A 12,770-nucleotide genomic window follows, 5' to 3' on the forward strand; every position below is an offset into this window, starting at 1 on the left:
TATTCTCTACTCATTCTGGGCTTGGAGACCAATAAATTGCAATGTGAAGTGGCGCTGCTGTTATCCAAGACACCAATGGATCGCTATAAATTGTTCTGCTATCAATAAGTGCAATGCGTTTCTGGCGGAATGGGCCCCTTCAGGTTTTAATATACAGTAGTATATCATAATGGTTGTCTTGGATAACAGCAGTGCCGCTTCACACAGCAGTTTATCAGTCTCCACTAACATCAGGCCTGGTCACGGACCTAAGAGCAAGGGAGCAGCAGCTTACAAAGCACATATCTTAAAGCGTTCAAGAGTGTTGTGCCTCTTGCCCAAAGATTAGTGGTGAGCCATCACTTGGCTCTCTATATCTTGGTACCAAACAGTCCTGCCCATTTAGCACTTTTTCCTTTTAATACATTCATCAGGGAGGTGGGTCCTATTCAGAGGTTGACAACCTTCCCTGGATGACTGTGCAGAGACGTAGCTGTTTAGTCACTGAGTAGGACCACCCACTGGACCTTTAAGCCCAAAATAAGCAATGATTTAAATGAATGAAATACAACTTATACTGAATTGAATAGTTTCCCACAAAACCATATTTATTATTTTATTTACATAGCAGCAACATATTCCACAGCGCTGTACAGACATTATTATCACTCACTGTCCCCAGTATAGCTCACAATTTAAAGTCCCTATCAGTATGCATTCGGAGTGTGGGATGAAACCAGAATATCCCAAGGAAACCCACAAAGAACATGGCATGGCATTTTCATGGTGACATGATAGCATTAAGAAAAGTCCATACCTTTGTGAAGGCATTATGGGTATGGACAAGAACTCATTAGGCTCTTCACTTAAAGGGGTTGTCCGGGTTCAGAGCTGAACCCGGACATACCCTTATTTTCACCCCGGCAGCCCCCCTGAGCCTAGCATCGGAGCATCTCATGCTCCGATGCGCTCCCGTGCCCTGCGCTAGATCGCGCAGGGCACAGGCTCTTGTGTTTTCAATAACACACTGCCGGGCGGTAACTTCCGCCCAGCGGTGTGTTCGGTGACGTCACCGGCTCTGAGGGGCGGGCTTTAGCTCTGCCCTAGCCGTTTTACTGGCTAGGGCAGAGCCAAATCCCGCCCATCAGTGCCGGTGACGTCACCGGGCTTCCTGTCAGCCCCATAGAGAGCCCCGGTACGTCACCGGAACTCAGAAAAATGCCTTTGCCCTGTGCGATTTAGCGCAGGGCAAAGGAGAGCATCGGAGCATGAACTGCTCCGATGCTCATGTCAGGGGGGCTGCTGGGGTGAAAATGGAGGTATGTCCAGGTTCAGCTCTGAACCTGGACAACCCCTTTAAGTTGACACCTACAGTAAGTCAAATATTATAGCAACCCACAAGGTCCTGCCAATAATAGAAATTACCTGTTATAGAATTTTTGTGTGGCGACTCTTCTAGCAAAAATGGATGGTCCAAAGCAGACATCATTAGATTTCTAGGTCTATTTGGGGGTCATTTATCAAAACAAAAACGATTTCTCCCCACTGACGCCAGGTCTAAAAAAGTGAGCCCGTCTCATTTACCATTTTATGCATAGGAAATTGTCTAAATCAGGGGCGTAGCTAGAAATGACTGGGCCCCATAGCAAAAAAAAATTATGGGCCCCCCTCCCGGATCTCCCACCCCCACATACCTATTGGACCTCCCACCCCTTCCAGAGCTCCCACCCAAACACCCCTCCAGGACCTCCCACCCCAACATCCCCCCCAAGTGTCGTCCACAGATCCCCCCCTTAAGTGTCGTCCACAGATTCCCCCCCCTTCAGTGTCGTCCACAGATCTCCCCTTTAGTGTTCTCCACAGATCCCCCTTTAGTGTCTTCCACAGATCCCCTTTAGTGTCGTCCACAGATCCCCCCTTTAGTGTCGTCCACAGATCCCCCCTTTAGTGTCGTCCACAGATCCCCCCTTTAGTGTCGTCCACAGATCCCCCCTTTAGTGTCGTCCACAGATCCCCCCCTTTAGTGTCGTCCACAGATCCCCCCTTTAGTGTCGGCCACAGATCCCCCCCTTTAGTGTCGTCCACAGATCCCCCTTTAGTGTCGTCCACAGATCCCCTCTTCAGTGTCCTCCACAGATCCCCTCTTCAGTGTCCTCCACAGATCCCCCTTCAGTGTCCTCCACAGATCCCCCCCCTTCAGTGTCCTCCACAGATCCCCCTTCAGTGTCCTCCACAGATCCCCCCTTGGCCCTTCAGGGTCCTCCACAGATCCCTTCAGTGTCCTCCACAGATCCCCCCTTCAGTGTCCTCCACAGATCCCCCCTTCAGTGTCCTCCACAGATCCCCCCCCCTTCAGTGTCCTCCACAGATCCCCCCTAGTGTCCTCCACAGATCCCCCCTTCACTGGCCTACCTCATCTTCTGCTCGTGCAGCAGTGCGCCTCGGGCCCGCCTACTCCAGTCCTGACCTGACTACTCCTTCCTTGGCTTCCCCCCAGCCAGGCCCGAGCCGCGGACCGCCCAAGCCCCGCCCACTACAGCCACGGACCGCCCAAGCCCCACCCACCTGGCTGTGTAAAAAAAAAAAAAAAAAAAAGGGAATGCAGTCCGGGACGGGCCCCCAGTGGCGTAGGGCCCCATAGCCACTGCTATGGTTGCTATGGCTATCCCTACGCCACTGGTCTAAATGTAAGACCGCTAGGAAGCTGTCTTACATTTAGAAGTGGAGGAGGATCCGCCAAAGTTATGTAGAGGCAGGCACCTCTTCATAATTCCGAGGGATCCACCGCCAGGTATAGGGGTTATTAAGACCAGCGTCTAAAACACTGGTCATAATAAATGTGCCCCTATGTGGGCACATTTATTAACTAATTTAATGTGAGCCTTATGATGGATCCATTATTACCCATTGTGTAATGGATCCTGATGGAATGGTAGCCTGACAGAATATAGCTAAAGGTAAGTGTAAACTGAAGCGTCAATCAGAGAGGCACTCCCAGAAAAAAATCTTTTTTCCCCCTGTTTCTGTGTGTTGGTTTAGATAATAGTTTATTTAGCAAACATATATAAGGATTTATTGATTTATTATCATTCTCACTTACTTTTAGTAGTTAGATCATGTGATCCCCAATGAGAATCACCTAATCCCACATCCAGGGGCGTATCACATGGCTACAAGGTGCAAGTTGGAAGAGGGGTTAGGCTGGGCTGGTGGTGCTGACCTCCTTTTCATGTAACCACCACTAGGAAAAACTCAGTGCAAAGTTATTATTACAGCTTTCAATGCTTTTTATGCATTGAGCTCCCACTAGTGGTGGTTGTCGGCAGCCAGTTTTCTAATATATTATCTGAAGAGCAGTGATTTTAAGGTAAATGGGGGGGGGGGGGGGGGTTCCCTATATATTTGTCTTACAGGAGTGAATAGAGAAACTAACTTTCTATCTATACAGCAGTTGTTGTGGGATCCAGCGAGTTTCATCAAGGGATCATATGATTTACAGTAAATGCCATCAGCAATGGAGGCTAAAAATACATCATGAATCCATTATCAGGTTATGCAAACCATTTTCTATACCAGCCCACCTTCAAATTGGGGGAACAAAAAGTATTATTTATTACAATAGTTACCAACAAGAATATTTTTTCAGCTTTACAGATGGTTACAGGTAGACTTTAAAAAACAAATTTTTTACTATATTAATAAATACATTTTTATTATCGCTATAGAGTTTACTATATAATAGACTTTGTTCACATGTCATTTGGACATTCCATTTTTCAGTTTCATCATACCCGAAAACAGATCCCTCATTAACAGACATGGGTTTCTGAATAGGGTTTCCTTCAGGGTGTCTGTCATTTTACTGGACACAATGCGATATTTAGTCCAGCACTGTTGACGAACTTCTCGACCGACCCCTAATGAAACCTACAATGCAGATGTGAATGAAGTCTTATTCTAAATTCATATGAGATTGTTTAAATTTTTTCCTGTTGTGATTTTCATCGCAAAGAAACACAATAATCCTGTATATTTGTATTATAACTGACAAAATGTTCTTGCATATAAAGAAAGTCATGGAGTCATTAAACACTCCTTCCATAGTTACCAAGTATAACCGGTAAATCAGAAATGGTCCATCTTGCATCCCCACCATGATAATCACATTCCAAACCTCACTGGTACAACATAAAGAACGCATGCAATTCTTTATTTCAGATGACGAATAAAACCGCTCCTCGTCTTCTTTATCTGGAGACGAAACTGGAAACGTTTGAGTGAGCACTAATGTGAATTGCATAACCGCCCAGGTGAATAGACACAGTCCCACCACAGTTATAGCTTTGCTGGTTTTTACTGATGGCTCCTTCATTAGTTCTAAAATATCCAGCATATCAGCACCTAAAGCAAGGTATATCAGAAGTAGCTGAGCGAGCTGGTCACGGCTCATTTTACCTCTTGGCATTAGCCAACGTCCTAGAATCAGGGCCAAAATTGTCATCTCTTCCATACCTTGCACCATTTTGGAGTATTCCGTGTAGTCCTGTCAAGAGATGATAACATGCATTTTTATTTTTTCATTGTATAATTCAGCAAATTTTTTAAAGAAAATTAGATTCAGACCTGAATCGATTCTACACAAATCGATTATGCTCCAATTAGACTGAAAATTGGTATATGACACTGACGTTTCCTAGGACTCCGATGACAGCAGTAGCAAATAATGTCAGAGAAACACTGACATATTTGGCTATTGGTAAACGTATGGTTCACATTGTTAGCAAACTGCATGTTTAACCCTTTGAGCCCTGGAGAGCACGTGCCGTCTCCCTTTTCTCTTCCTGTCCTCTGCTGCTGTCGCATAGATCAGTGAGTTGGAAGAGAGATGGCATGTGCGCATAGCGTGTGCCGTCTCCTCAAACAGCTGATCGGCGGGGGTGCCGGGTGTGGCAGGCGCAGCACTATGAAGTGCCTTTTGCACGATAGCATTGGAAGAATTTTGATATCTCTGAATTTTTAATCTAACCAAGCACAGTTCTATGGAAGCAGTAGGTTAACAGAGCACACCAAATGCTTTAAATAACTTCTTTATTAACTTCAACTTTTCTTCATATATAACACTGCCGCCTCTGCAGTTTTTTTTTTTTTATTGTCAGTGGCTAAATGGAATTTAAATTGGGGAAGAGGATTATAAATGTAATACTCCATGGAAGTGTGGTACTTCCTGAAGGAACCAATAATGCAGAGGCTGGATGATCGGGGCACGTGTCACACTGAGTTGTGGTGTCCTTTCGTATCCCCCTCCTGTGACACACTCTGCACCTTTTTTGGGTCCGTCCCTTCTTTCCAGTATGTGTTGCCAGTGCTTCGGGATAGTACAAAAGAGTTGTACATGGCAACCTGCACCAAGTAGACCTGCAACTTTTTTGTACCATGCCTGGGTTTAGCGCATGGCATTATATGGCTTGAGGACTTGATCAGAGAGATCAACTCCTCCCATATACCGATTGTAGTCGACGAAACAATCGGGCTTGAGGACCGTTGCCGCGGTACCTCGCACAGACACGAGGGTGGTGCTGTTACCGTGGATTGTGGACAGCATAAAGTCATCCCTCTTGTCCTTGTATCTGACCAGCAACAGGTTTCCACTGGTTAGGGCACGGGTCTCACCCCTGAGGATAGGTACCTTGAGGGGGTGGGTAGGGAGACCGCGTTGATTTTTCCGCACGGTTCCACAAGCGGACGTGGATCTGGCGGTGAGGGATTGGAACAAGGGGATACTAGTATAAAAGTTATCCACGTACAGGTGGTAACCCTTATCTAGCAGTGGGTGCATAAGGTCCCACACAAGTTTCCCGCTAACACCCATAGTTGGGGGACATCCTGGGGGTTGAATACCGGAATCTCGCCCCTTGTACACAGAAAACTTGTAAGTGTACCCTGAGGTACTCTCACAAAGTTTGTACAGCTTCACGCCATACCTCGCCCGCTTAGAGGGAACATACTGGCGGAAAATGAGTCTCCCCTTGAAAGCAATGAGAGACTCATCAACCGCGACCTCCCTTCCAGGTACATAGGCTCCAAAAATTTGACCCCAAAGTGATCGATGACCGGCCTGATTTCGTACAGGCGGTCATAGGCAGAATCACCTTGGGGGGGGACATGCTGCATTATCTGCATAATGCAGGCATTTCTGGATGGCCTCAAACCGGGTATGTGTCGTGGCCATACTGTAAAGTGGGGTCTGGTAGAAGACGTCCCCACTCCAGTAATGTCTGACACAGTTTTTTTTTTTGACTAGGCCCATGTGCAGCATGAGGCTCCAAAACATTGTCATCTTGGCTGCACTGACCGGAGTCCAGCCACCGGCACTAGCCAAAAAGGAGTGTTGACCAATGAACTGTTGGGCGAACATGTTCGTTTGCTCCGCCATCAGATTCACAAAGTGGTCACTGAAAAAAAGACTAAAATAGTCATATTCAGTGAAGCCCACTGTGGGAATCTGGATTCCTGGTTGGCCAACAAAATCAGGAATCACAGGCTCAAAATGTTCTGGGGTGCACCATGCAAGTTCACTGGTACGGGGCTTCGGTGGACTTAACTGGTGGGCCGGAAAACTAGTACGAGCCCCAGAGCTGCTCGTACTAGTGTGGGCCACAGGGTCCCTGGCATGGCGGTCCCCTTGCACCTCCTGGCAGCGTCTCCGCCACCTTGGGGGTTCATCATCATCGTTAGAGGAGGATGCGGATGGCAAAAGGAAAGTGGGGTCATCCTTGTCCTCACTGGGGCTCTCGGAGTCGGAGGCAAGCTGGGCGTATGTCTCCATGGCCGAGAACATCCGGCGGGCCATAGGGGAGTGTGTGTGCGCGTGTGGAAATCTTTATTTAGTGTGCGTGTGTGTGGGGGCCCGGGTGTTCGCGTACTTATCCCTAAAACTAACTAAATAAAAAAAAAAAGGCCAAAAAATTAGAAAAAATAAAATACAAATTCTAACTCGCTGATCAGCCGTCCGAAGCTGATCAGCGGTGGGGTGTGCCGGCCACAGCCAGCGTACGCAGAAAAAAAAAAAAGGCTTGCGCCCCATAAAATGTGTGTGTGGGGGGGGGGGCCGGGGGCAAGTTGCAGCACCCCTGGGGGGTCTAGGGTCACACAGCTGTACTGTAGACCCCAGACACCCGATTAGGGTGAAGCAACAAAACTTTATTTTTTTCGCTAAACTTTCCCTGAATATCCCTGCCTAAACTAACCTTTCCCTAAGTACCTTTTCATGCCAGATGGCACTGTGGAGGGTCAGAAGGGCCTAGGCACAGATGGGGGTGCTGGGTCTGGAAATCCAATGCAGGCTCCTCTCTCCCAGACACATAAAGGAGGAGGAGAGGGGAGCTGCACCATCACCTCTCAGGATCACCACCGATCACCATCCTGTTCCGGGTTATTAGGTCACCAGAGACCCGAATAACCGGGTGTCATGCCCCACTCTGACGATGTGCGGAGGTCAGCCAGGATAGCAGCACGAGTTTAGTGGTTGCTTTGGGGCCGTGCTGGATCCGCCTCTCATCAGGTGCACTGGGTGGGGTCTTTAGTTTAAATAGCACACTGCCCAGTGCCCTGAGCGGATTATACTGTTCATTCTGGTCTGGGAAGCTTGAAGGTTAAGGTTGGCTGTCAGTTCCTGCTGTCAGAGATAAGTGTCATTTCTAGTTCGGTTGTTTGTGTCTTCTATTCCATCCAGGTTCTGTGCGAGCAGACTGCTCCCATCTCCCCACTTCACCATCTTAGGGAGTTCAGGGTTTTGTCAGCCCAGGCTGGAGGACACTAGAACACCTACCTTCAAGGTCTGCTGTGGGCTGAGCAGTGCAGGGAAAGAGGTCAGGGATAAGCTAGGAGGTGACCCTTCCCCTGTCTCTCGCCCAGAGCCTGGTTGGTGTGTTATCTTTTGTACAAAGTGTATGTCCGCCGTGACATTATAATCCGCCATACTGTGACGGCCATTGCTCAGCGCTTTTGTGATGGCGTCAATTGATGCACTGGTTGACCACATTCAGGGTTTATCCCTAGAGGTTGCGGATCTGCGTAGTTCGGTCACACAGTGTCAGAGGGTGCTGGCAGCAGGTACAGGTCAAATTGTTGGGGAGCCTAAAGTCGCTCTTCCTGAGAAATTTGCAGGGGATACTGATGATTTTTTTCCGCTTCAAAGAGTCATGTAAGTTGTACTTTAGATTGTGCTCATTTTCTTCAGGTAATGAAGATCAGAGGGTGGGTATCAACATGTCTTTGCTTAAAGGGGACGCGCAATCCTGGGCTTTTTCTCTGCCGCCCGGTTCTCTGGCCGGTGGAGGAATTTTTTAAAGCCCTGGAATTGATTTACGGTGACCCAGATCGAGTTTCGATGGCAGAATCTAAATTACGTAACTTACTACAGGGTAAACATACTGCAGAGGTTTACTGCACAGAGTTTAGGAGGTGGGCTACTGAGTCGAGGTGGAACGACCCTGCGTTACATAGTCAGTTTTGTCAGGGGTTATCTGAAAGGTTGAAAGATGCCCTGGCTTTTCATGAATACCCAGATACTTTGGAGAATGCAAATGTCTTTGGCTATACGTTTGGATAGACGTATCAGAGAAAGGTGTAAGGGTCCCTCTGTGCAGGGGATTCCTCCCACGTGTGGTTTTGCTAACACACAAACATAGGAACTGTATTAAGGCTATTGGCAGGTCTAGCTGTATAAACATATAAGCTATGTTAGCAACCTAGGACAGGTCTTAGCTGGCCATTTACACCAGGTGTTAGACCCCTGCCGGTCTGATATTGATGACCTATCTTGAGGATAGGTCATTAATATAGGAGACCCTGGACAACCCCTTTAATGGTACCATTTAACATTGCATATGATGTAGTGGGTAGCTGGGAAAAGATTCAATCCAAATCTGCCACAGTTTTACGAGTTTTGTTTTTATGGAATCCCCTATGTGGTAAAACTGACCTGTGCACTTCATTCTTTGGGTCAGTACAAATACAACAATGCCACCCTTTATATAGTTTTTCTTGTGTTTTAATACTGAAAATAAAAACTTTGGATTTTCTTTTTCTTTTAATTGCCATATTCTGATTCCCATAACAATTTTATATTTATATCTACAGAGATGTGTGTGAGCTCATTTTTTGCAGGATGATCTGTAGCTTTTAATGATACAGTTTTGGAGTGTGTGTGACTTTTCAATAACATTGTTTTATATTTTATTGGGGATGTCAAACAATGGAAAAAAGGTGAATCTGCCATTTGTATTTTTTCCCTCATGTTCAATGTACAGGATAAATACATTTAAATTTTTATGAAAACATTATATATTTTTTCTTTTGTAGTCTGCAGTTGAAGATGTGTCTGTCTCCATTGGTTGTACACTCCTGATTAACACGTCTCTTCAACTGGCTGATATTAATGAATTATAAAGTATAGCTCAAGTGTAAAGCTGAAGCCTGCTCTCCCTGTATTCACTGGAGGTCATTTGGCACCAGGAGAGGTAAAATAAAGAGTTGTCTCAGCATGCATGTGGAACCTGAATTTAATGGAGACCATCTGGCACCCATTGCCTCCTGGGGGATCCATTCTAGGTTTGGAAACACTGCACTTTCAGTCTTTTAGCCTTCAGATGCTGTGATCACATTTGACCATGGCATCTGAAGGGCTAAATGTCTGTGATCATTGATTGCAGACATTATTCCCGGGTTTCTGCTGTTTGAAACAGCTATTCGGGCTCCATATATAAATAGATGACTTCTGACGTACATGTATGTCAGTGGTCGTCTAACGGTTAAAAACAACTGCACTATTGCATGTGTTAAGGTTTTTTGTATTAGAAAGCTTCCAAAACATTTCTCTCACCAGGGGAACATGGAGCTTAAACACACACAGTGTTATGGGAAAAAAAGGTGGCTTGTTGGGACCAAGAGTCCAAAATACACACACATTATTTTTATAAGAAACAGTGGCTCGTTCTGCTCAAGCATCGAAAAATGATGCATTAACGGGGACAGAATGCCTGCTGATATTTATACATACACAAGTGTTATTTCACAGAAGCACCCATGGCTTGTTCCTAACAAGCCTGGAAAATGTATCCTGTTTTTATTGGGAGCAGCAGCAGTACAGTGTCAATGTGGAAAGGGTAGTGTAAGAGTGGCATGTAACGGTAGCATTAGCAGCACAGCATGGAAAAGATAAGGCAGTAGATGTGTGTTTAGGGGTAGTGGTGGTTGTGCAGCGGAAATGGTAGTGGTAGTAGAGACTAGCAGCAGGTAGTAGCTGTGGTGGTTGCGGCAGCAGCCATATGGGACACAACATGATGATAGGCAGGCCGACAGCAGCAGTAACATGATGGCAGCAGCAGCAGAACATACAGTGTACAGAACATTATGATAAGCAGGCATACAGCGACAGTGGCATGATGGTGGCAGCAGCAGCCATATTGCATGGAACCGTAACTAAGGGCAGATCTATTCATCAACCTTAGCTAGAGGAGTATGAAAATCCTCACATATCCCTGCTGCATTCATTTTGACAAAAGTGATGTTTTGTACCTTGGCAGGGACAACTTTGTCTGGGTGTCACAATGCCCCATGTTGAGTTGAAATCGCTCTGAAATGACACTGGAGGCTCGAGAGAGAACATACTCTGTTCCAATCTGCCTACACAGTAGTTCATGAGGTCAGCAAACACGTATGCGCTGGAGAAAGGCCAGAGTAGGACTGAACCCAAGTGTTAAGGTGGTACATCTCGGTTTGCTGATTTCAGTCAGCCTGGCTTGGGACATTAAAAAAATGTTCCATCATGTTCATGATACTGAACTGGCTGCTGCATCTCTGGCTTCTTGTGGTAGAGCAGACAGTGGGAGAAGGACGAGTCTGTGGAGAGGGGCCTCCTGGTCAGTCATGTGGGAGGCAGGTGTTTGCTCAAGTAATTTGGCCCCCATTTTGCTTTGATAGTGAGGGTCTAAAAGTATGGCTATCCAGTAATCATAAGATTGTTTGATGGGAAGGATATGGCTGCCTTACATAAGCAAGCAAGCGTACAGCTTGCCTTTATGGCCACTGTGCCCAAGGATGTTTACAAGGATGCCCAAAGATGATTTGTCATGATCATTTGTCGTCGTCGTCATCATCAGCCTCTGTTCTTTCTCCACCACTGACTCTTCCAACTCCAGCGGTAGCTCCACATCCTCCTCCATGGGGTTTTCTCTGTGCCTGTGCTGCTTATGGTAGAAGGGGTTAAACGTTGCTGAAGAACCCAGTGGGAGAGGAGATACAGGGCAGACAGCTCAGCCAGCAGATCGGGCAGTGCAGGGGGTGTGGCTTGTTGCTCCAACCAACATAGCCTTCACAGTGACGTTTGGTGCACAGAGGTAGACCTGCTTCTACTGCTTTCTCAGGCTTGTGCACCGAATGTCATCAGAGCAGGGAAGCTGACATCATAGGTCATGTGACACTCAGCTGTCTAGGAGAACAGGGCCAAACACATCGGTATGCTCGAGTGCTCTACCGAGCACCCGAGCATAATGGAAGTCAATGGGAGAACCCCAGGCACCCCCTGCTCGGAAGAGAAGAGAATGTCTGGTTCACAAAAAAAGGTTAGAAATTGATGGAAACCCCATCAAAATGGTTTGGAAACAGCATTAAGAGGATGGCTGGGTGCGTCTTGGACTCCTATTATCTATGACATACAATAGACAACCACACAAAGTCTATATGCCAAAAGACAGGTATGTGGAAGCCAGCAATCTATCCATGAGACAGATAACAGTCAGCATACCTTACAATGGCAGCCTTGTGCACTATGAGACATTCCAAAAGTAAGCCTCAAAGTTGCTTCACATCTGTTGGATAGCTTGGGTGGACCTGCGCACCTAGATCAATATCATTAGGGTGACAAAAAGTTTTTCAATAACCTTTCTATACAGTTTTGTCATGTTAAAACTAATTTGAATAAATATGGGCATATGAGAAAGACATGCAAATGAGCAGAATCTGCCTTGTTTTTCAGCTGAAAAACCATTTGCATGGAAAATTTGCGATCTACACTACTCATGAACAGCGCCATCTATTGGATTCATAGTCTTATGACAAGATTATTAGTCTTGTCATAAGTCAATGAAACCAATAGATGGCGCTGTTCATCTTGTTGGGGCGCTAGTAAGTGGGGCACCCTGCTCAACAGAGTCCACACACTGTGTAGCACTCAGCCTATAATAGCCTGTGCTAACACTGAGGTGTATATCAGATTGATGCTATCATTCCTCAGGACGGCGATACAAATATCTGTGCTGCGGCAGGGGAGGGAAAGGTGTGTCCCCTCCCTGTTCCTCTGATGGGCTGGCAGCAGTAGGCAGCCTATCAGAGGCCGGTGCAGGCGGCACGATGATGTCATTGCGCCACCTGAGCCAGCGAGGGACACAGGCAGGAAAAGGCCTGCATCGCATCGCTGGAGGAGGAAAGTATACATTTTTTTTTATATATATATGTACAAATTACAATGCTGGCACATAAGGGGGGGGATTACTGGCACATAAGGGGGACTACTGGCACATGATAGGGGGCTACTGGCACATAAGGGGGGCTACTGGCACATAAGGGAAGCTACTGGCACTTGAAAGGGGGGCGACTGGCACATAAGGGCGCTACTGGCACTTGATAGGGGGGCGACTGGCACATAAAGGAGCTACTGGCACATGATAGGGGGGCACTCTGGCTACTGGCACATGATGGTGGGGGAGCTCATATTACTGCCACATGATTGG

General features: G+C 46.7%; 1 protein-coding gene across 4 annotated transcripts in view; it reads right to left on the minus strand.

Annotated features, from left to right (window-relative positions):
• Positions 1-3,382: 3,382 nt before the first annotated feature.
• The window catches only part of LOC122928725 (transmembrane protein 26-like), a 41,005-nt gene continuing 31,617 nt past the window's right edge, over positions 3,383-12,770 (minus strand). For all 4 annotated transcript variants that reach the window (XM_044281875.1, XM_044281874.1, XM_044281873.1 and 1 more), the window contains one exon: positions 3,383-4,522. In XM_044281875.1, coding sequence (XP_044137810.1) covers positions 3,932-4,522 — 591 coding nt within the window. In that variant the 3' untranslated portion in view covers positions 3,383-3,931. The remainder of the gene's footprint in view (positions 4,523-12,770) is intronic.

The sequence above is a fragment of the Bufo gargarizans genome, chromosome 2, assembly GCF_014858855.1.
Source record: "Bufo gargarizans isolate SCDJY-AF-19 chromosome 2, ASM1485885v1, whole genome shotgun sequence".
NCBI lineage: Eukaryota > Metazoa > Chordata > Amphibia > Anura > Bufonidae > Bufo > Bufo gargarizans.